General features: G+C 57.6%; 1 protein-coding gene across 2 annotated transcripts; it reads left to right on the top strand.

Moving 5' to 3' along the window:
* The first annotated feature begins 234 nt into the window (after nt 1-234).
* Nucleotides 235-19,352, top strand: LOC133754311 (general transcription factor 3C polypeptide 1-like). Of its 2 annotated transcripts, none has more exons than XM_062184775.1 (10): nt 235-392; nt 1,753-1,868; nt 2,798-3,107; nt 3,576-3,787; nt 6,191-6,327; nt 7,287-7,440; nt 10,118-10,221; nt 10,666-10,850; nt 11,962-12,219; nt 12,754-19,352. In XM_062184775.1, exons 1-10 carry the CDS (start codon nt 242-244, stop codon nt 13,062-13,064), a joined length of 1,938 nt encoding a protein of 645 aa, XP_062040759.1. In that variant the 5' UTR covers nt 235-241; the 3' UTR covers nt 13,065-19,352. The 2 variants fall into 2 exon arrangements, with proteins under 2 accessions (XP_062040759.1, XP_062040758.1); XM_062184774.1 differs by having other exon boundaries at nt 10,118-10,266; nt 12,754-19,350.
* Nucleotides 19,353-21,276: the final 1,924 nt, after the last annotated feature.

The raw sequence follows: 21,276 nt of genomic DNA, 5'->3' as shown, positions 1-21,276 counted from the left end.
ATTCCATTCCAAACGGAAAGTGGTTTTGCGCTGTCAAGGTTCAGGTCTCATCCCCCCAAATGTGCAGCTTTGAAACACTCCGGCCGTGACAGTGTGGGTGACCTTCCTGGGCGGGGGGTTGGGGGGGTGTCTCTGTGTCTGCACAAGTCTCTGCGGTGACAAGTGAGCACCCGTCACCTCGCCCCGCACAGCCCCATCCTGACTCAGGGCCGGGGAACTTGTGTTCCTAGGGACTGACGTCATGGTCCGCTGCCTTAAGCTGATGAAAGAGTTCAAGCGGAAGATGGACGACGACCAGGACGATGACGAGGACGAGGAGGTCATCTCCAAGGCGGTGCCGCCGGTGGACATCGTGTACGAGCGGGACATGCTCACGCAGACCTACGAGCTCAGTGAGTCCTGCCCGCCTGCCAGCTCCCTGCCAGAGACCTGAGGTGCCTGTCTGTGCACACAGAGAGGGCTGTGCTCCGAGTGTGACTTGTCGAGACACGCCGGGCTTCCCTTGGAGGGTTTAGGCCTTTGCTCCAGGTTGGAACCCATGCTCTGCTGCTAGGCTGAATGACGTTGGTGAGATCTCTGAGCCTCAGTTTGCTTATCTGTAAAATGGGGAGAGAGATGGGAGTGGATTAACTGGGGCCATGGGCCCATGCAACCATGGAGGAGGCTGAGAAGTCCCATGTGAGCCTGTCTGTAGGCTGAGACCCTGGGAAACCACCGTGTGGCTCAGGCCAACTCTAAAGGCCTCAGAACCAGGGGAGTCAACTCAAGACCAGGAACCCGGAGTTCTGATGTCCAAGGGCAAAGCCCTCGTCCCAGCTCCAGGAGAGAGGGAGGCTGTGTCTTTCCTCTGGGTTTGCTCCCTGTGGGCCCCAGCTGCTTGGATGGCACTGTCCACAGCGAGAGCGAATCTTCCTCCACTCAGGCCTCTGATTCACAGCCCAGTGTCCTGCAGATGCACCGAGACGCTGGGTATTTCTTCGCCTGGTCACTTGATGCCTGAAATTGACTCGAGCACATTCCAAAGATAAGCAGCACAGTATTCAAGTCCCTAGGATAGGGCCTGCAGCACAGAAAGCACTCCGTGCGGTGAGCTGCTGGTGTTACTGTGCAGAGATTTCACAGCCACCTGTCACCTTCCAAGATTGGTTCCGAGTCACCACAGGCTGGGGATTCTGGTGATGAAGGGCAAAAAAAATCTGTCTCCTCCTCACCCTTCTGGACCCCCTCAAATCTCTGCAGGACAGCAATGAGCCCGCGCCATAGTCCTCAGTCCCCATTTGGGAGAAGGGACCGAAAGGGGCCCTCGGGGGCACTCCCCTCACCGGCAAGGCCGAGAGCCACTGCTGGCGACAGGGCAGGAGGTGACAAACCGCAGAGAGCAAAGAGCAGAGCCCATTTAAGAAGGCCCTTCATTAAACGTCACCTTCCTTGACGCTTCATAAAGCGGCTGATTTCATTGCTCTGAAAAAGTCCGTTTGTGCAAAAGAGCTCATTTCCCACAGCGAGGCCTGGGCACAGACAATGTGGCTGGGTCGTCCACTGGCCATTGGTCAGTCTCCCTCCGCCAAGTGCGTTCCCATGGAGGAGTCAGCCAAGGCCTTAGAGACCGGCCGCTGGCGCTCTTGCTGGCACAGTAGGCTGTTAGCCTCCGCGTCCTGGGTGCAGAAGGAAGGGGAGGGTTTAGTGGCTGTGCTGTGGCCGTGGGAGCCGCCCCATGCCAACGCCAGGACTCAAGCGTGTTGTTTCCCACAGTCGAACGCAGAGGCACAAAAGGCATCTCCCAGGCTGAGATTCGCGTGGCCATGAACGTGGGGAAGCTGGAAGCAAGAATGCTGTGTCGGCTCCTCCAGAGGTTCAAGGTCGTCAAGGTAACACACACACACACACACACACAGCCCCAGTTCCCTGTCTCGGGGTGTGCACTGTGTGATTATGAAGGGAGCAGGGGGTGGGCTCAGACCGGCAGGAGATGAGACCGGCTGCCCTGTACGTCAAGCCAGTGCACACAGGCTGCATGCAGGCCATCCGCAGGTTCTGTCTGCCCCTCGCTGTGGTTTGCACTCGATAAAAACCAAAGGGATGGCCAGCGCCGCGGCTCACTAGGCTAATCCTCCGCCTTGTGGTGCCGGCACACCAGGTTCTAGTCCCAGTTGGGGCACCGGATTCTGTCCCGGTTGCTCCTCTTCCAGGCCAGCTCTCTGCTGTGGCCCGGGAGTGCAGTGGAGGATGGCCCAGGTGTTTGGGCCCTGCACCCCATGGAAGACCAGGAGAAGCACCTGGCTCCTGGCTTTGGATCAGCGCACCGGCCACGGCGGCCATTGGAGGGTGAACCAATGGCAAAGGAAGACCTTTCTCTCTGTCTCTCTCTCTCTCACTGTCCACTCTGCCTGTCAAAAAAAAAAAAAAAAAGGGATGGTCAGCATGAAAAGTCAGGCCACATGAGTGCAGCATGGGGGGACAGTCAGCTGGAGGCTGCTGCGTCCTCGTCCCAGGAGACAGAGCCGCGCCCTGCTGGCTGCACAGCCCCCACCTGGCTGCCTCTCGCTGACGCCTGGCTCCTGGGGACGTGATTGAGTTCTGTGTGCCAGGCACTCACTGCTCACTGACCGCTCCCTGGGGGCTGAGTGCTCTACCAGGCATTGAGGGATGACGAGACAGGAAGGCCCACTGGGGCACATGCATGGGCCTGACCAGTGGCCCAGGCAGTGAGATGGAAGGTGCTGGTGAGAGCCAGACTGTGGGGGGAACAGGTCGCTGGCCCTCTTCGGAGTGCGGTCAGCACTTCTTATCCCCCCAGGGCTTCATGGAAGATGAAGGCCGCCAGCGGACCACCAAGTACATCTCCTGCGTGTTCGCCGAGGAGAGCGACCTGAGCCGCCAGTATGCCCGGGAGAAGGCCCGCAGCGAGCTGCTGGCCACCGTGAGCCTGGCCTCCATGCAGGAGGAGTCGCTCCCGCCCGAGGGCGAAGACGCCTTCCTCTCGGAGTCGGACAGCGAGGACGAGGGCGGCAGCAGCAAGCGGAAAGGCCGAGGGCCCCAGGGGGACGCCAGGGCCTCCGGCAGCCTCGGGCTGGGGGCCCAGCCTCATCACTCCACCCCCACCAAGGGTAGGGGAGCTCGGGCAGGCAGGGCGGGGGCTGTGGGCTTTCTTAGGAAGCAGCCCCTGAGGGTCCCTCTGGTGCTGAGTCTGGGGTGCACAGGCTTGGTGGACATGGCTGTGTGGCCCACCCCGGCGGCTTGCTAGGCGGCTCTCCTTGGCAAATGTTCTGTAGTTTTATCATGAGAGGGGCTGAATTTTCGAAGCTTCCCTCTAACAATACTTTAAAGAATCCCTCAGGGTTTTAGCTCAGTTAGAGATTTTTTTTTTTTTTTTTTTTTTTTTTTTTTTTTAAAGCATATATGGAGGGCGGGGGCCAGGGACAAATTTGGCATCTGGAGTCCAGGTAAAGGCAGGGCTGCCTATAACGCGACCCTCCATGGGTCTCCTGGCCTGCATGAGTCTGCTCGGGCTGCCGAGCCCAGCCGAGACGGCCTCTCGCTTGCCCCTGACCCACTCTGCTCCTCCCCTCGCGCAGGTGGGTGGAAAGTCGTGAACCTGAACCCTCTCAAGCGGCAGCCACCTGCCTTGGCGGGAGCTGCCGAGGGTGCCGCGTGCGGGAGCCGCGCTGGCACCGACAACCTCCTGGACACCAGCAGCTCCTCAGAGCCCAGCTTCGGCTCGCACCACATGGAGAATGACACTGGCGACATCGCCTTGATCGAGGAGGTCCGGCTGGAAAACCCCAAGGTCAGTGCTCGCAGGGAGGGCGTGCGTCCCTGGCAGGGACAGCTGATTGACATGAGACGTGTTCCCAGCAGTGGGCCGGCGCCTCTCCGTGTGCGAAAGTCACCTGCCCTGTGGTTACCTGGTGTTTCCATTGGCTATAGCTAACTCGCTCTCTTCCCTTGTGTTCCTTTTAGGAGGAACATTTGTAAGGCTCATTTAGATCGGCTATTGGGTGAATTTCGTTCCCCAGGGACATCTGGCAATGCGGAGACATCTCCGATTGTCACGCTTAGGGAGGGGAATGCTACCAGCATCCACAGGTCAAGTCGTGGATGCTGATAAACAGCCCCACACAGACCCTGGACAATGCCTCATGCCAGAATTTTCTAGCCCAAAACAAAACATCAGCTCTGCCATGGCTGAGAAATCCTACTTTAGATGAAAGGGCAGTATCATTGACCATAAAAAGGAAGGGAATCAGAACCAACACTGCCAAAAAGCAAGCGCGTGTCAGCACGTTCTGGCCACTGCGCTGGGTCCCGGCGTCAGAGACGCGGCAGGATCAGCTGAGTGCTTTCTGTCAGTGTTATCAGGAGGATGAAAAGGCAGTTGATGGAGAAACTCCCTCCTCCTGACACAGACCTCTTCTAAAGGGTGGTGCAAACTGTGCTTTAGCAAGAAACTGTGCATAGATTTTGCAATTTTTTTTGCATGAAAATAAACCCGTCTTTTAACTCCATTTCCCACTGACTGTTTGAAGTGACTTCATATGATTGGGTTCACTTAGTGCCATGTACCTTGTCACTTGTCGGGCCCCGGATTCTGCCAGGGGGGCCTCCAGCACTTTGGAGCTGCTCAGTGTGGAATGGACTTCTGATGGGGCGGGGCAGGGGTGGGTTTTGGAAGCTGTCACTGCTGTGTCCCTTGGGCTTCACAAGCCTTCAAGATAAACACCGGTGCCCTCTGGGAGGAGGAAGGCAGGGGCCCTGGGGAGGTGGTCAGCCACCTGCTCGGTGAGTGGTATTGTGAACGTTAGAGTGTGTGTGTGCACCCCCAGCCTGATCCTACTTGTCCCTGTCTGGAATGAAGGCCTGTGCTGGTGGGTCCCTGTCACAGAAGCGATGGGGTGTGGTGTCGATTTTTCTAGACCCTTTCAGCCCTTTCTTTGGTTGCCGTGACTCTGTCATGTCTGACTGGTCTCCTCTCTAGATGGATGGTCTCCCAGCTTCTTACCTGCCTTCCTTACCCTATGGGCCCCATCAGCAGGTCCTGTGACTCCAGCATCTGCTCCCTCCAGGGCTCAGAAATCCAGCTGCTCTTTCCTAGCCCAGCGGAAGTCCATCGCTAGTGTCCCTGGCAGCATTGTGTCCCACTTTGTCACCCTTGCTCAGCCAAGTGGTGACAGAGCGCGTTTCGCTTTGCCCTCGTGTGGCTTTCCCGCAAAGGTTCTGCGCCGAAACGCAAGGCAGCACAAGGGGTATTCTGCCTCTCTAGGGACACTGCCTCCTGCCCTTCTCCCATAGAAGCAGTGTGCTAGGCCGGGCATGTCCACAGTTGGCAGGGACGGGAGCTAGGCTCTGTGCGTGCCACCATGTCGGATGGAGTAGCCTTCCCGGGTGCACTGACATTTTCTGAAAACGCTGCTTCAAGCGAGCAGGTGTGGAGGGGAACGTGCCCAGGGCTGCCGTATGGCCCTGCTCTGTGTGGGAGGTCTGCAGGGAGCATGTTAGAGTTTGCGTTTCCCTCCCGTTCGGGCCTCACGTTGGGGTTGTCAATATTTTGATCCAAGGGCAGATGGAGCAAGTGCATTTTAAGCTCAAGGGGAGGCAGGAAGGAGCCACACAGAGCACGGCGTGGGCCTTCTGGCAGGGATGAATGAGGAGATGCCGGTCAGCTTTTCTCCTCTCCTCTGTCACCAGTCACCCTGATCACTTTCAGAAACATCTGTGGCTTCCAAAGACCGCCTGTGCTCCCCTGGCTCCCCGCCTCTTCAGCCAGAAGCCCCGAGCTTGCACACGTGTGCAGCCTGTGTGGCTCCAGACCGCGCCTTAGCCTCCCCTCACCCTGGCTTCCACGTCTGTACAGTGGGAGCCGTCATCCTCAGGTTGTGGAGAGTTGTCACCGATGTCACGTGGAAGAACCAGGGGACATGGAGCAGGTCCTTTCAACTGCCTGGGGTCGCTGCAGTAGACGCCTCTGAGTTCTGTTCTGGACTCAGCTGTGTGGCCCACGTCCTCTGCTGACCCACGCCTTGGCTCCTTCCAAGCCTGCAGTGATGCGGATAGGAGGCCAGATGGACGCCTTGGTCCTCCTGCTTGAAACACGGGCGTGGGAGTTCCCTGAAGGGAGAAAGAGCCCGTGGGAGTGGTATCCGGGCCCCGGGTGCTGCTGAACCCCTGTGCCTTGCGCTCTGCTCTGTTCCAGGAGAGCAGCGGTTCCCAGAAGAGCGGGAAGCATGGCCCCGGCCAGGACAAGCCGCATGAAACCTACCGGCTGCTGAAACGCAGGAATCTGATCATAGAGGCCGTCACCAACCTGCGTCTGATCGAGAGCTTGTTCACGTAAGCTCGCTCTCGCCCGCCCGCCCGCCCGCCCGCCTGTCTCTCTTGCACTGGCCACACCTCTCGGCCAGGTGGTCAGCACCAGCCACAGAAATGACCGAAGGACATTTGAGTGCCTCCTGTGCCCTGGGTCTCCTTTTGTGGCTGTTTGGAGAGTGTAGACGGCAGGGCTCATCCGTACACCAGACAATGGGGCCCTGATGGAGCAAGAACAGAGACAAGGGGCAGTGGGCTTGCCCTTCTCCATGCCTGGGAAATTGCTGGTAAGAGAGGGCTATGGGAAGAAGCAGGCAGGTGAGATAGTGTCACTGACAGAATTGTGCTTGGAGTCTGTTCCTGAAGCTAACCCGAAGCAAGTACAGGTGGCACTTCAGTGTGGGCTGCAGTCGAGGCTCTGGCCTCTGCTCCATTGGTCTGTGGCACTCCCTGTCCCCACCGGCCATGCCGCTGTTCCTCCCGGCCACTCAGTGGGAAGGAGCTTCGCTCTCCAGTCTAGGTCATGGGGGCTGCACACTCCAGCTAGGGAGGGATGGGGACACCTCGGTCTGCGAGGTCCTTTGAGGCCCTGCCACTCTGTGCCCAGTGCTCTAGAAATACCAGTGTAGAGACACAATGAGAGCGCAACTGGGGGCGTGGCCAGAGAGGGAGCAGTCAGGAGGGGACGGTGGCGCACCGGAGCGTTCCGTAGCAGGAGGCCCAGCCAGCACGCACACTTGGTGAAGACAGCTCTGCACACGGTGCTGGCTTTCCCTGCCATCGCCCTCCCACGGCAAGTCCTCTCTCACATGGAGCGGCTGTGTGTAGCAGCTCATTCACCCCAGAGAGAGAGGATCTACGCCATCTGCCCGGGTGGGGGAGACCTGCGCCAGCCCCTCCCCTTGCCTGGTTGGCTCCGTTAAGTGCGTCTCCATTCCCTGTTGGGGCGGAGAGCATGAGCTGCTTATTTTGTGGTGCCCCAGGATTCAGAAGATGATCATGGATCAGGAGAAGCGGGAAGGCGTGTCCACCAAGTGCTGTAAGAAGTCCATCGTCCGCCTGGTGCTGAACCTCTCTGAGGAGGGGCTCCTGCGGCTCTACCGGACCACGGTTATCCACGATGGGATCAAGAAGAAGGTGAGCAGGGCCCTCGCGGCGCCCACATGCAGCCTCACACTGCCCGAAGCACGCCGGGCTTGCCTATCCCGCCCTGGTTATCAGGGACTCGGCGTTTCCCACCTCGCCTCCTGATGTGGGAAGCAGGCCTTCCATCCCCACTTTGTGTATCCGCTGGAAAGAGAGAAGAGCAGTAACAAGCTCGGGTCTCGAGCCAGGCATCCAGCCCCGCGGCCAGCCGTGGAGGAGACGCAGGAAGGCGAGCGGCTCGAGTTGGGCAGAGTGCTGCTGGGAGATGTTTAATAACCCTGGCGCAGTGGGAACTGTAGACTCAGCAGCGCGAACGTTCTCCACGGAGGTGGGAGGCCACGTATCCCCAGAGAGAACAGTGGCAGTGGCTCTGTGGGCACGCTCCGCCAGGGTTTTCTAGTGGGGAGTGAGCCGTCTCTTCCTCTCAGCTGGGCTGTTTCTGTACAGTTTCAAGTTTGGGGCCATTCCCATAGCAACTGCAGCCCGGCAGCTCTGCCATCTCAGGCTCAGGTTTTTCGGGGTCAGAGCAATTTGCGACAGCACAGCGGGACAGGCCCCTTCCTTTGCCTGACCTTTTTCCCTGGCGACATTTTCCCATCTCTGCCTTAAGAAAGCTCTGCTTTGATCTTTTGTCTCCTTAATAAGCCGGCAAGGTCATTTCTGCTTTTGGACTTGAGCTTGTCTTGAGGGGGTTTGAACAGTACAGAGCGGGACGAGACGACGTAAGAGGCAGTACACTGATGCTCTCATCGGTTTTATATCGGCGGTGCCCCCCAGGCAGCCTGCCTTGCCTCCCTCCAGCAGGGGCACTAGGTCCCGGCACTGACTCTCTCTCACTGTCTCTGAAGGGCAGGGGAAGCCCCCCGCCCATCTGCAGCAGCGCCTTTGAGTTCTGCTGCTCTTCACAGAGCGGTCCCAGAAGGCAGAACACCTCCCCCAGGTCAGGGTGGGGAGCCGCAGTCCAGCTCAGGCGCCTGCTGTGTGTCCAGCTCTGGCGCCTGCTGTGTGTCCAGCTCTGTTGGCGCCACGTCTACCAGGCTGTGCCAGAGGGAGCCAGTGAGAGGCTAGGGTGAGATCTGAGAGCAGCAGGTGAACCTTGGGGGATTCCATAAGCTCCAAAATCTAAGTGCACGGTAGTGGCTCTGCCTCCCCCCACCCCGGGCCATGAGGTGCCAGTCCAGTAGCCTGGAAAAGGCTGTGGTACGTATGTGTGCTGGAAAGGGCTATGGTATGGATGTGTGCCCTCAGAGCGGGCTGCAGTTTCTCACCCAGCCTTTCTGTAGTACCCATAGCTCATGCTGCAGCCACATTGCTGGAGTCACCACACCCACACCAGCCTCTGCCCCCGCCCCCGTCCAGCCCTGGCTATTGGGCCGTTGGGAAGTAGCTGGGCCATTCAGTCATAGAAAGTAGAAACAGGAACGCTGTGGATTTGTATTGTAGATTTTTTTAAAGGATTTATTTATCTGTTAGAAAGGCAGAGGTCATGAAAAGGAGAGATGGGGTGGAGAGGAGTGGCATGGAGAGAGGTCTTCCATCTGCGGGTTCACTCCCCAAATGGCTGCAATGGCCAGGGCTGAGCTAGGTCGAAGCCAGGACCCAGAAGCTTCATCCGGGTCTCCTACGTGGACGCAGGGGCCCAAGCACCCTGGCCGTCTTCCACTGCTTTCCTAGGTGCATTAACAAGGAGCTGGATTGGAAGTGGAGCAGCTGAGAATCAAACAGGCACCCATGTGAGATGCCAGTGTCACAGGCAGCAGCTATACCTGCTACGCCACAGCACCAGCCCCTCTACTGTGCTTTTAAATCTTGGAGATGCCTCCTGTCTCTTGTACAAGTCTCACAAAACCACAAGGGAGTTGGCAGCTGGGAGAGAGGGGTCCCTGTTTCACAAATGAGGAGTGGGAGAGGCTAAGCCAGGTATGGCCATTAAGACTCCTCATCTAGGTATTGCTTCCTGTTCCTTGTCCCCAGCCTATCTGAGCCCATTTTTGGCATGAAGCCGCTAGCCAGAGCTGACACTCTGGGCAGAGCAGTGACCGAGAGAGGAACCTGGTTTTCTGGGTGCCCAGGCCATGACACCGCTGACACACGCCCCCCACTCCACTCAGCTCCACCTCTCCTACTGGTGTTCCGAGTGTTGCCCTTCTCCATGGTTTCCATTTTGCAGCCGTGTAGCTCTCCTAAAATGAGAACCACCTCAGCCGTTCAGCTTCAGTACCTCCAAAAAGGTAAAACAACAAAAGCAGCTCTGAATCCTCCCCCGGTTTGTCTGGGAGCACGCTGGGCATGGGTCCCACCGTGGCGCTCTCAGCCAGGCCAGATTAATGAAAGCCGCTTACCTTTTCCAGATGGAAGCCCTCAGGACTCCCGAGCAGCACTGGGAAAGTCTCAGCTCTCAGGGGTGGGCTATGGGGAGCCGCCTGTCAGGAAGTGGCAGGGAGCAGTGGGCTGTGACAGCCCGGCGAGGGCCCACAGGGCCATGGCTCCCGTCCAGGATTTGATCGCTGGTCACTTGAGGGGTTTTGGTGCCAGTTGCTATAACAACAGAGCGTTGAGCGACAGATTTTGCTGGCGTCTCCTCTTTGCTTTTGGAAATGCCAGTGACATCAAATAGAACCGAGGGTCCCCCGAGGACCCTCTGGGACAGCCCGACCTCTCTCTGCAGGTTGATTTGGTTGTGCACCCATCCATGGACCAGAACGACCCTCTGGTAAGAAGTGCCATTGAGCAGGTTCGCTTCCGGATCTCCAACTCAAGCACAGCCAATAGGCAAGTGGCAGACAGGAAGGACCGCTCAGCAAGGCCACCAGGCTCGTGAGTCCCAGCCCGATGCCCCCTTCACAAAACCCTGGTGTCTACCTTTGCATGCAGGCCTGGGTTCAGTGGGTTAGGTCTGTGGTTCACGATCCCGAGTCTAAGCAGGGGTCGGTGTCTGGATTGTGAGGAGCAAACTCCCTGCTGCTTCTGCTCCATCGGGCCTTCCAGTGTCTGGAACACTCTGGGTCTCAGAAGGGCTCCCAGCAAGTGTGGTTGCCTTGCAGGGGTGTTCTGTGGTTTCCTTCCTAGACTGACTGGTGGCCGCCAGATGAATCAGCAGTGGAGGAAAGTTCCTTCTAGGAGTAAACCCAAGATGGCCCCTGCGGGTGGAGGGCTGCACGTCTGTCTGTCTGTCCATCCATCCGTCAGTCACAGCATCCTGTATCTGCACCACAGGGCCAAAGTTCCCCCACCCCCGCCACCCCAAGAGGAAGTGGAAGAAGAAACTCCAGTGGCAGAGGCCCCCAGCGCATCGGGAGCCTCCCAGCTGAACACCTCCAATAAAGTAGAGAGCGCACGCGTGAAAAAGACAGATGAAAAGATGGGCATCACCCAGCTGAAGAACTACAACCCCGTCATCGGTACCAGCCCCTTCCTGGGCGGGCCGCGTGCGTTCCCTCTGTGGCTGGTGGGATGATGTGTGCGTCACCTGTGCTCCCCACCTGGGCTGCGGTCACTGGCTGAGGCGTGCTGGGCCAGTCCCATGGTTTCTGCCCATCTCCCTTTCCCTCCACCAAATGGGGAGAATTCTCCCTCTCACAGCCTGCAGAGATGCAGCTAAAATTATGTCAGATCCCAGCATGAGGAAGTATTCACAAATATCAGTTCCTTCGGGCGAGCGTTCTTGGGCTGGACTGTCCTGCAAGCCCTTGAGAGTCACCCTTGAGTGTTCACATCGCTTTTCCAGAGTCAGGTCTGAGGTGGCAATGTCGTCTGCCCCCTGGCGTCCTGGCGGGGCACGGCGACTGCGCTGTGAACCCACACTGAGCCGGTGCAGGTGCTCAGGGCATGGTTGGCGGGGAGCTCGGCTCCTCTCCCGACCTGAGCAGGGTGCCAGGCTCCGCCCAGCCAGTGTCCAGTGTGGGAAGCAGAGACCAGGGAGGCCAAGCAGAAGAGCTGGTTTGCAAGACTTCCCTTTCCCAAGGTGCTGGTCGCACAGCATGGCTTCTGCTAGCGAAACCCAAGCACGCTGCTGTGCGGCCAAGGACCACGTGCACCTGAGCACACCAAGGGCAGTGAGTGTGTTCCTCCGTGAGCTGGGCCTTGTCACCCTGCCTGGTCTCACTCCTTCCCTCTCTGCCAGGGAAAGGCAGGGGAAAGTTGTCTGTGTCCACAGAGAAACATGCTCCTTTAGAAGAGCCCAGGGCTGAGCATGTTGGACACAGTCTGTTTGAAGCCAGGTGTGCTGAGCTGGTGGGCCCCTTCTCCGCCGTGCTCTGGCCTCCCACGCACTCCTTCCTGCTGCACCCCATCCCTATGGCCTCGGGGCCCTTCCTCACCCATTTCAGACACACGCTCATCTCAGGCCCCTTAGTTTGCCCTGGGTGCGTGTCTATAGGTTTCTCTGTGGTCCACTCCGTTAGCACCTCGGAGGCCTCTCCCAGGCCTCTCTCTAGAACGACAGCCCTCCTCCTGTCCTAGCGCATGAGAGACGAAACTCTCAGAGATGAGAGCCATGTCCCTCTCTCCCAGTTCCAGGACTCGGCCGCTCTCTGGGGTTTCTGCCCAAGATGCCTCGCCTGCGTGTGGTGCACATGTTTCTGTGGTACCTGATCTACGGGCACCCTGCCAACAAGACGGCGCACAAGCCCGGCGGCGAGAGGAGGTCCCGACGGCAGGAGTCGAGCAGGATGAGGGCCCAGGCTGCCTCTGCAAGGCATGCGGAGGCCTCCTCGGAGGGCAGGGAGACTGTCACCTGGGAGGCCGAAGTGGAGCTCGACACGGAGACCGGTGGGTGCCTCCGCCACGCCCACAGCGGGGTCCAGGGCGAGACATGGCTAACATTCCTTATCCTGTTGAAAAATGATTTTCATTCATTTATTTGAGAGACAGAGCTCCCATCTGCTGATCTGCTCCCTAAATACCCACAACTGCTGGGGGCGCGGGGGTGGGGGGAGCGGCTAGATGAGGCCAAAGCTGGGAGCTGGGAATTCCATCCCGGTATGCCGTGTCGGTAACAGGGACCTACGCACTTGAGTCATCACCGCCGCACCCCATAATCTATGTTAGCTGGAAGTTAGACCCAGGAGCCACTCAGATGTGGGTCTAAGCAGCGTCTGAACTGGCGGCATCCCCTCAGAGTCCCCTGATCAAAATGAAGACACCATCCAGTCTTCCAGAGCCCCTGGGCTGCCCATCTCCTCGTGCTTCCTCCTGGACAAGCAGGGCTTTGTCCGAGCTGGCAGTGAGGGAGTCACTGCTAGGCGCCGTCGCCATGATGGCTGGCTCCTGGCTGCCGAGGAGTGACTCGGGTTTTGTTCCTAGTGTACGTGAATGAAGTCTCGTGGATGCGCTACGTCCCTCCTATCCCGGTGCACAGGGACTTCGGCTTTGGCTGGGCTCTCGTCAGCGACATTCTCCTCTGTCTGCCCCTCTCCATCTTCATCCAGATCGTGCAAGTCAGCTACAAGGTACTGGCGACTCGGGCCGCTGCAGAGCCTGGGGCTGGCCCCTCGGCTACAGGCTGGGGACCTACACTCACCTGGCCGAGAGTTGCCTGGGCGGATGGGCAAATGGGTAAATGGATGGACAGGTGGTCCATCGAGAGGAACTGCATCAAGGATGTGTTCTTATAAGTAGACTCGATCAGGTGATTGGGTGGATAATCGGGGGAACTGCATAAAAAATCATTATTCTACATCTCTTTGTCAGTAGGCAGGTAGGTAAAAAAAAAAAATAATTTACAGTGCAGCAATGAAGTGTGATGTTTTTAGAAATATAGGAAAGGGAAGAAATAGAAATGACTGTAGCCTCACCGCTTAGAGATGATCACTGCTAAAGGTTTCAGTACCTTTTCTTCTGGTCCTTGTTTGCTGTGCCGTGTTTGTGTGCTTCGTGTGTCTGGCTGTGTGACCTCCCTTTTCTCTCAACTGAGCTGAGATTTTATTTGCTCTTTGTAACCTTTATCTTCATTGTATTTGAAAGTTAGAGAGAGAGGGGGAAGAGAGATCCTGTGTCCTCTGTTCACTTCCCCAAATACCCACAACAGCCAGGGCAGGGTCAGGCCAAAGCCAGGAGCCCAGCACTCAGTCTGAGTCTCCCACGTGGGCGGCAGGGACCCAAGCACGTGACCGGCATTGCAGGAGGTGGCTTCACCCGCTATGCCAGAACGCCGGCCCCAAGCTCCCCTTTCTGAGTCACCACCCATCCCTGGCGCCACCAGAAGCCAAGGCCGCACCCCATTCTGCCTCACGATGCAGCCATTTAGTGCTCCAAACTCCAAGGTCCCTGACCCTTTCTTAGACATCATGTGAGGCACGTAGGGCTGTGCTGCAGACAAAGCAACCCTGCAGTAGGGAGGCAGAGCAGAGGGCTGTTTCTCTCCTAGGTGGCACAGCCACACCCCACCAGTCTTTCCAGGGCCCCAGTTCCTGGGGGCAGCTGGGAAGGAGGGTGGAGGAGACCTGCCCGGGGTCTCCAGCCCTGACTCGGACTGTCCATTTGCAAGAGCCGTGCAGGGCCATGTTACTGCCCAGGAGGCCCAGATGTCTTCTGTCCTATGGAAGAAGGGGCCCAGGTTTTGGGTGACTGCGGCTGGCCTTTGCCACAAACTCTGATGCCTTAACCTGGTGTTTGGGGTCCACGTGCATGTGTCTCCAGCTTTGGGAGTGGAAAGGCTGAGAGAGCACGATCCAGGACAAGTCCAGCCTCACATCTTCCTCCTGGTCCAGTACAGCACCGGACACAGGGCCAGCGCACAGGGGTGGAGGCACAAGCAGGGTCCCTCACTCAGCTGGCAAATATCTGGTCACATTTACCACGTGCCAAGCTCTGTTCTGGGCCATGGAGACCCAAAGACACACTCAGCTGCTCTGCCCTGACACATTCTTTTTCTTCTTTGGGTTCATGGAGGAGGAAATTACCTTAATGCCTCAGGGCCTTTGCATGTGCCATTCCTGCTTCCTGGAATCCCCTCCCCACAGCTCTCCTCTTTGCTTGCCTGGCCAGAACCCACTTTGTGTCTCTTCCTAGGAAGAGACATGGACAGGGTAGACTGTTCCCTTCACCCGTGCAAATACTCCTCCTTTGTAAATGTTAGCACAGCTGCATGAAGTAATGTTTTCCCTGCATCCGATCTAATTTCAGGTCAGTTGCCACTGTTGAGTTTCTAAGCTCCATGATGACAGGTGCATTTCTGGTTGCTCAGAGCCCTAGCAGAATGCCTGGGTGCAAGAGACACGGTGTCTTGTGCTTGTTAAAGTTCCAAGCAGCGCTGTCACCAGCTCACAGCTGAGAAGGCTGAGGCTCGGAGGTGCTGGGTCCCTGGCCTCGGCCCACACAGGGCCTGAGCCTGGGCACTGGGGCCTCTGCCTGCCTGCCTCCGGTGAGCACCTTTGCCTTCACAGCTTTGCACAATTAGAGCAGCACACGGTGCATGCTCTCACGAGGTATTAATAGGGTATGTTTAAGGGGTGGTGGGAGGGCAGAGGAGGGTGTGACTGACTCAGGCTGGGGGAGCGATGGCTGCCTGGAGGAGGCGGCGACCTTGAAGGCTCAGAAACCGTGGGCAAGTTGGAACAGCTACAGGGAATGCGTGGGAGTGTGAGAAATGAGACCAGAGGCAGCGCTGGCTGGGACACCCCCGCTCTGGGGTGCCAGGGGGTTTGGACTTAGCTGGGCTGATGGGAGAGAACTCCCAGGCACTTGCGAGCTGAGGAGTGAGGCGAAGCAGAAGGTTCTGTCAAGATCCTTGCCTGAGGTCCGGGCTGCAAACTGGCACTTGCTGGCAGGCAGGCAGGCAGGCTTGGCTGGGCTCACTCAGGATCTTAAAATGGAATTTGTGGCCAAGTGTATTAGCATGGATTTAAGGCCAGTTGCTGAGCCAAACACCCAACATCACAGAGGCTTACACGACACAGGAGCATGGATTTTCTCTCTCGCATGATCTAAAGGAACCAGGCACCTCGGCCCAAAGGCATCTCCCTTGCCTACATGGTCTCAGGTGGCCAAAGTCATGGGCGGTCCCCCAAAGAGAAGGGCTGAGTGTGCCCAGAGAACAGTCTTTCTCCCAGCCGAACTTGCAAATTCAGGAGGTTCTGCCTTCTCTGGGACAGGAGGAAGAACCCAGCAGTACTGGTCGCATGTGGCCACAGTGGACTCCAGCCCCGCAGGGTGGGCCGCTGTTCTCCAATTTCCCGCAGTCTCCGCCACTACCTTTTGTGTCCCTGACCCTGTGTGGCGGTTGGCATCAGTCATCTACACCAGCCCCTCGTGAGTTCACGGCCACGTCCTGAACAAAGGATGTCCTGGAGGCCACGGAGCTGGGACCCGTTTAGGCAGAGTGGCTGGCGCGAGGCAGTACTGGCTCAGGGCAGTCTCAGCCCAGGCTTGGGATGGAAGTGTCACTTCCTTCCTCCACCCTGGCACGTGCAGTCACCTGCAGAATCCTGGGACTGCAAGGAAACCTTCTTGGAAATAGGGGTGGGATTTTTGTGCACCTGCTTTCCTGGGGCATCCCCAGAGGGGAGGGAGTGTGCCCAGCCTGTCCTCTGTGGGGCTCTCAGACCCCTGATGCCATCCAGAAGGGGCTGATGCAGGCATGAGGGAGCCATGCTCCTGCCCAGCTGCAGGTGCGTTTTGTGTTTCAGCCCCGTGGGAGCTGTGGCATGGGTTCTCCCCATCCCTGCTGGGACCAGTCATTGAAGAATGGTTTCCTGCACAGGGGCACTGGCCGCTGTGGTCATTTCCATTATTCTGACCCCAGGGTGAGGTGGGACAGGGGTGTCTGGTGTCTGTGTTCTGGGCAGGTGTCTGTGAGTCCCCTGGAGCATGGGCAAGCTTGCTTCCTCACGGGCGCAGAAGCCCCGTGGGCAGGAAATGGCATTGGGATGGTAGACCCTCAAGGCTGTGGTGGTACAAAACTTCCCCATAGCACTCTGATTTTGTTTGCTCCACCTGAGCCCCAGCTACCATCATGGGTTCTGTGCCTCTGGGAGCCACATACCTGTGGCCTCATTCCCTGTTGACTACTGGCTCTCTGGAGTCCCAGCCCTCCTTGCCAATCCCAGGTTTCCCAGAGGCCTCCTTTGCATGTGGGGTCTGGGTTGCTTATGGGTGACTCCCCTCCTGACGGGGGAGTGAGCATCAGAATACGATGCTGCCCCCTTTTGGGTTTCCATAGTGACAGGGCCTCTCAGAGAGCATCTGAGGATTCTGCTGACTGCACTGGAGGTCCGTGGGAGGTCCCGCTGCACAGCGCCGGCTCCACTATGCATCTGTCACCTGGCTGGCCCCACTCCTCCCGCCTGGGCTTCCCAAGGAGTTCCTGCCTCACTCACGCAAAGCCCCCTCTCACTCCCCAAGCCTTCCCTGTGGCAGTGGACATGCAGCCCCATAGGCACAGGTGTGTGTGTGTGTGTGCAGTGTGTATACGTGCACAGGTATGTGTGTACACATAGATGTGTGTACATATGCACAGGTTGGTGTATGTTCAGTGCAGGTGTGGGTACGTGTGTATACAAATGTGCATACATGCAAAGGTGTGTGTACACAGGTGTGTGCAGTGTGTATATGTGTACAGGTGTGTGTATATGTGCACATGTGCACAGGTGTGTATATGTGTGGTGTGGGCATGCAGTGTGTATACGAGCACAGGTGTGTACATGTGCACACGTGTGTTTGTGTATAGGTGCGTGCAGTGTGTGTATGTGCACAGGTGTGTGTATGTGTGCACAGGTGTGTATATGTGCAGTGTGGGCATGCAGTGTGTATACGAGCACAGATGTGTTCATGTACACACGTGTGTTTGTGTATAGGTGCGTGCAGTGTGTGTATGTGCACAAGTGTGTGTACGTGTGCACAGGTATGTATATGTGCAGTGTGGGCATGCAGTGTGTATATGAGCACAGGTGTGTACATGTGCACACGTGTGTTTGTGTATAGGTGCGTGCAGTGTGTGTATGTGCACAGGTGTGTGTACGTGCGGTGTGGGCATGCAGTGTGTATACGAGCACAGGTGTGTACATGTGCACACGTGTGTTTGTGTATAGGTGCGTGCAGTGTGTGTATGTGCACAGGTGTGTGTACATGTGCACAGGTGTGTATATGTGCGGTGTGGGCATGCAGTGTGTATACGAGCACAGGTGTGTACATGTGCACACGTGTGTTTGTGTATAGGTGCGTGCAGTGTGTGTATGTGCACAGGTGTGTGTACGTGTGCACAGGTGTGTATATGTGCAGTGTGGGCATGCATAGTGTGTATACGAGCACAGGTGTGTACATGTGCACAGGGCTGTGTGACATGTGCAGGTGTGTGTGTATGTGTGTGCCCGCACACACACTGGGATACTCTGGTGCAGGCACATCATTGAACACTTTCTCAACAGAGTCATTTCTGTCCCTGGGAGGAATCCTGGGGCCAGCAGCCAGGACAAGACAGTCGCTTCACTCAGTCACCCTGCGTAGCGGGCTGAGAAGTCGGCCACTGTGCCCATTTTACAGATGAAGAAACTGAGGCTGAGAGCAGTGCAGCAACTCCCCCAGGGTCCCCCGCTGGGGAGGTGTGCCCTGAGCCTCGGGGGCAGCCCTGCCGACTTCACAGCCAGGCCCCTTCCTGCTGCAGCTCTGCCTCCTCAGAGATCCTTTGCTGGGGCTCGGCCTTGAGTTTGCTTCTGTGGTGAGCCTGGCTGGGATGGCAGAGGCTGGGGGCAACAGCAAAGCCCTGGTTTACAACAGCAATCAGATAGGAGGGACTTCACACAGGTGGTGGAAACAGAATTCAAATAGGAGCTTGAGTGCAAAAAACAATTTGGAAATCCATGCATTGTTTTCCAGAAAACACATTTTCTGTGAAATTGTGAAGACCTCTGTGTGCATGAGTTCCAAGCTGTTTTTTATTTTATTTATTTGGTAGGAAGATGACAGGGTGGGGGGTATGAAGAGAGAGATCCTTCATTTGCTGGTTCACTCCCCAGGGCTGTGTCAAGCCGAAGCCAGGAGCCAGGCGCTCCATCCGGGTCTCCCATGTTGGAAGCAGAAGCTCAAGTACTTGAGCCATCAGCTGCTGCCTCTCCCTTAGCAGGGAGCTGGACCAGAAGCGGAGTAGCCAGGACACACACTGGCAGTTGGTATGTGGACATCTCAAGTAGCTGTCTAACCTGCTGAGCCACAAACCTGCCCTTCTGGTGGTCTAATGGGGACACAGGTGATGAACACACACACATAGACGCATCTGTTCCCACTGAAGGACCCTTATGGGGGAGAGGGACAAGAAACTAGGCCTGGGCAAATATCAGGGGCTTCTTAAGAGGTTAGATGTTCCCCAGAGTCTAGCGGGCAGGATGTTCTCTGGGAAGGAAAAGTCAATCCCCTTCAGAGAACCTCTAGGCATGCCCAGAGCAGAGCTGCCCCTCCCCTCCGGGAAACCTCTGGGCGCGCCCAGAGCAGAGCTGCCCCTCCCTTCGGAGAGTCTCTAGGCGCACACTTATGATGTCACTGCGACCGGCCAATCCTGTAACACCTCAGCACTCTCCCTCAGCACTCTCCCTCAGCACTCTCCCTCAGCATTCTCCGGTATGCTAATTGTCCCTCTGAACCAGCCAATCCCGTGCCACCTCTGCATTTTATACCAGCACTCTCCACCAGCATTCTTTACCAGCATTCTCCCATATGCTAATTCGTTGCCTATATAACCTGTGAGTAACTGCCGCTCAGGGCTCCTCACCGCCTGAGGTGGGGGCCCGTTTGCGCAAACGTTCAATAAAAACCTCGTGCTTTTTGCATCAACTGGTCTGGAGTCTGGATTTTTGGGCGTCCTCTCGAGCAAGTGGGCATCTCTACAACTGAGAGGTCCAACACCACAGGCGGGGTGAGGGCTGCCGGGACACACATGGCGCCATCAAGGGCATGGGGACGCTGTTTGATAACGGAGGGTTGGGAAAACCTCTGGGAAACCGGACAAGCAGGTGCAGTGCCTGAGCCTGGACTGCAAGTGACAGGTGCAGGGAGCTGCCAGGTGGCTATGGGGTCTGGAGTACATGAGGCAGAGGGGTGGGGCGGGGCCAACAGCTTAGGCCTGGCCGCACGTTAGGGTCCCCTGGACCCCAACCCTGGGGGGCACTGGTTGGCCAGAGCTCCCCAGGTGACACAGCAAGGATGGGCCCCTCCTGCCTAAGACCCCCGCAAGCCACGGTGAGGACTCGAGTTTTTGTGTAAGTGCAATGAGAAGTCCTTGGGGCAGGCAGGGGAGTGGTGTGATCCAGTTTACCTTTCTAGGGGGTCCTCTGCCAGCCAGGCTGCGGCAGACGGAAGGGGCATGAAAGTGGAGGCAGGGAGGCCCCAGGAGACCCCGCCCCCGCTGACCGGGCAGTGGCAGCTGGCAAGGGAACCGGGCTTGGCTCTGGTGGTCAGCAGTCGGAAAGCAAAGTGTCACCAGGGGCTGCATTCCTTCTGGAAGCTTCCAGGGTGGGGGTGGGGATCTGTTAACTTACCTTTCCCAACTGCTAGGGGCTGACTGTACTCCGGGCCTTGGGTCCTCTCCTCCATCTACAAAGCCCCTCCATGCACCCCCTGGCTCTGTTACCCCGTTTTCTGCTTCCCTCCGACCCTCGCCCTCCTGCCTGGGAAAATCCAAGCTGATCTCCTCCGCTCTCTATCATTAACTTAATCAGATCTCTCTCTCTCTCTCTCTCTCTCTCTCTCTCTCTCTCTCTCTCTCTCTCTTTCTCTCTCTCTCTTTCAAGATTTTTTAATTTATTTCAGAGGCAGAGTTACAGAAAGTGAGAGGAAGAGACAGAGAGAGAGGTCTTCCGTCCGCTGGTTCATGACCCAGATGGCCACAATGGCCAGAGCTGAACTGATCCAAAGCCAGGACCTAGGAGCTTCCTCCGGGTCTCCTGCACGGGTGCAGGGGCCTAAGGACATGGGCCATCTTCTACTGCTTTACCAGGCCATAGCAGAGAACTGGATTGGAAGAGGAGCAGCCAGGACTAGAACCGGCGCCCATATGGGATGCCGGTGCTGAAGGCGGAGGATTAACCTACTGTGCCATGGCACCAGCCCCCTGCGGAGTTCTTTTCACCATGGAAGGCCAAGGATCGCATCTGGGGGAAGCACAGCTTGCCACGGTCAGGGTTATGACTGCAGGGGTGGGTCTGTGATGTGGAGATGTGGGGGAGCTCCCTCAATCCCTAGGGGCCCTCAGGCATCTCCCTGTGTGGGCACAGAGACACCCTGGCCCTCCTCTCCATGCTCAGACACTGTGCCGACTCCTAAGGAGAAGGCCAGCGTGCAGCCTCCAGCCCTGGCCCTAAGGGTCCTCCAGGTGCTGCAGGCCCCTCCCTGGGACCCCATGGCAGCTTGGCCTCCATCTGGTCAATCAGATCACCCCCTCCCACCTCAATAGTGTTTTCAGAATGTGCCCATTTCCTGCGGCTGCTGTCCCCAGCGACCCTGAGCTCGTGTTGTCAATCACCCTACAGTTCTGCAGGCCATGGGTCTGGTGCAATCTCCAAGCCAAAGTGCTGGCAGGCAGCGCTGGAGGCGGGGTCTTTGCCTCCTGGCTCTGGGAAGCACCCAGCCCCCGGGGTGCTCGGCCTGCTGTCCTTGTTTCCCTGCTGGCTGTGCACGGGGTGGGGGAGGGGTGCTCTCCAGGCTCCCTGGTGCCCTCACCTTCCTCCATCCTCCAAGCCAGCCCCAGTGGGCGAAGCCCTCGTCCTGCTATGGCTGTGTCTCCCACTGTCAGGTCAGTCCGGGGGATGTTCTCTGTAGTTCCTGATTTCGTGGGGCCCACTTGGGTATTCTGGAATGATCTTTCCATCTGCAGCCCCGGTCACGTCTGCAAGGTCCCTT

Source organism: Lepus europaeus (genome assembly GCF_033115175.1).
Source record: "Lepus europaeus isolate LE1 chromosome 21 unlocalized genomic scaffold, mLepTim1.pri SUPER_21_unloc_1, whole genome shotgun sequence".
NCBI lineage: Eukaryota > Metazoa > Chordata > Mammalia > Lagomorpha > Leporidae > Lepus > Lepus europaeus.
Note: the sequence above shows the minus strand (reverse complement) of the source record. Positions and strands in the feature narration are given on the sequence as shown.